At 65.3% G+C, this 1,363-nt stretch overlaps 1 protein-coding gene across 1 annotated transcript in view; it reads left to right on the top strand.

The window, feature by feature from the left end:
- Nucleotides 1-1,363, top strand: part of EMIHUDRAFT_109194 (hypothetical protein) — a gene marked incomplete at both ends in the record, with an annotated part of 7,034 nt that overhangs the window by 3,522 nt on the left and 2,149 nt on the right. Inside the window, 2 exons of the mRNA XM_005791143.1 lie at nucleotides 49-180; nucleotides 240-287. Coding sequence (XP_005791200.1) covers nucleotides 49-180; nucleotides 240-287 — 180 coding nt within the window. The remainder of the gene's footprint in view (nucleotides 1-48; nucleotides 181-239; nucleotides 288-1,363) is intronic.

Below are 1,363 nucleotides of genomic sequence, written 5' to 3'. Positions count from 1 at the left end.
CCGCATCTCCACATCTCCCCGCATCTTCCCCTTCCCATACCTCCCCAGGCGTGGCTCGGCTTCTACAACTCGTACCTCAAGCGGCTCGGCTGGTCCAAGGAGGAGCTGGTCGAGCGCGCAAACGAGTACGCCTCGGTTGTGCTTGGCCTGTCGACGCCCCCCGCCCTGGAGGCGAAGACGGTGGGCAAGACGGCGATGCGAGTTGGTGTGTGTGTGGGACGCCGGATCCTTTGTTGTAGGCGAAGACGGTGGGCAAGATGGGCCTCAAGGGCGTGCCCGGGCTGAACGTGACGCGGGGCGACGGTGGAGGAGGACGCAACGGCGGCAAGGGCGGCGGCGGCGGCGGCGGCAAGGGCGGGGGAGGAGGCGGCAAGGGCGGCGGTGGCAAGGGCAAGGGCGGCGGCAAGGGGGGCGGCGGCGGCAGAGGCGGCGGGAGCTAGCAAAGGGTGCTTGCTCGCCCCTGATGCTGCAGCCCGCTACGCGCGCCGTTCCCAACGGACGGCTTGGCGCGATATATCCGCAGCCGCGCGCGCGCTCTCACGCAAAACACTCGCAGCACCGGAGACGTGGGCTGGGTGATTCGTGGCGCGGTGTACTCTCTCTTGGTTGGCATGCGGGGGTTGAGGTGTGAGAGTAAGAGAGAAAGTTCTGCGTTCGTCCTGACCTCCACGACGCTCGCTCCGAGTCCCCCTTTCGACACCACCCGAGAGCCGGAGAGCGCCCCCGCGGAGTCAGACGAGACAGCAATATATTGCCAGCTGAGATCTGACAGAGAGAGAGCTAGAGAGAGAGCGCCGCGCGCATCAGCCGTTGCAAGTGCCATTGCCGTGCCATCTCCCGGCGTCGTATCACGAGGGGCGTGTACATACGCGTCTCCTCTTCCGTTCTTGCTTCTTCCTTCACGGGGCAAAATTTACACACATCGGGGTGGGCGCACGCACGCGTAGCACACTCAGGCGAGGGACTTCAGCACACTCCACGCGCCGGCGCGGGCTGTCACACGGCACCTATCCGGCCGGAGACTACGACCGATACCCGCCTAAAGGGTCTATGCGGCCGGGGTAACCTCGAAGCGCACGGGGCCAACGTAGTCGTATGTCGCCTCCGGCGGCGCAGGCCACGCATCGAAGTTGAAGACGCTGACCGGACCGCCGGGGCAAACGCCGCCCCCCACATACACGTCAAGGTCCACCCCTCGATTGTGTCCGACTCGTCGAGGTTCTCAGTGTGTTGCACGGCGACCTCATGATACCAGGAAGAAAAGTCGTCGGCGCAGTAGCCCCAGGTTGAGTTGCCTGTGTGGCACCCTGTCAACGGAGGCCGGGAGTATCAAGGCAAGAGAGGGGGAGCAGCGATGGCTCAC

Source organism: Emiliania huxleyi, assembly GCF_000372725.1.
Source record: "Emiliania huxleyi CCMP1516 unplaced genomic scaffold EMIHUscaffold_115, whole genome shotgun sequence".
Lineage (NCBI taxonomy): Eukaryota > Haptophyta > Isochrysidales > Noelaerhabdaceae > Emiliania > Emiliania huxleyi.
Note: the sequence above shows the minus strand (reverse complement) of the source record. Positions and strands in the feature narration are given on the sequence as shown.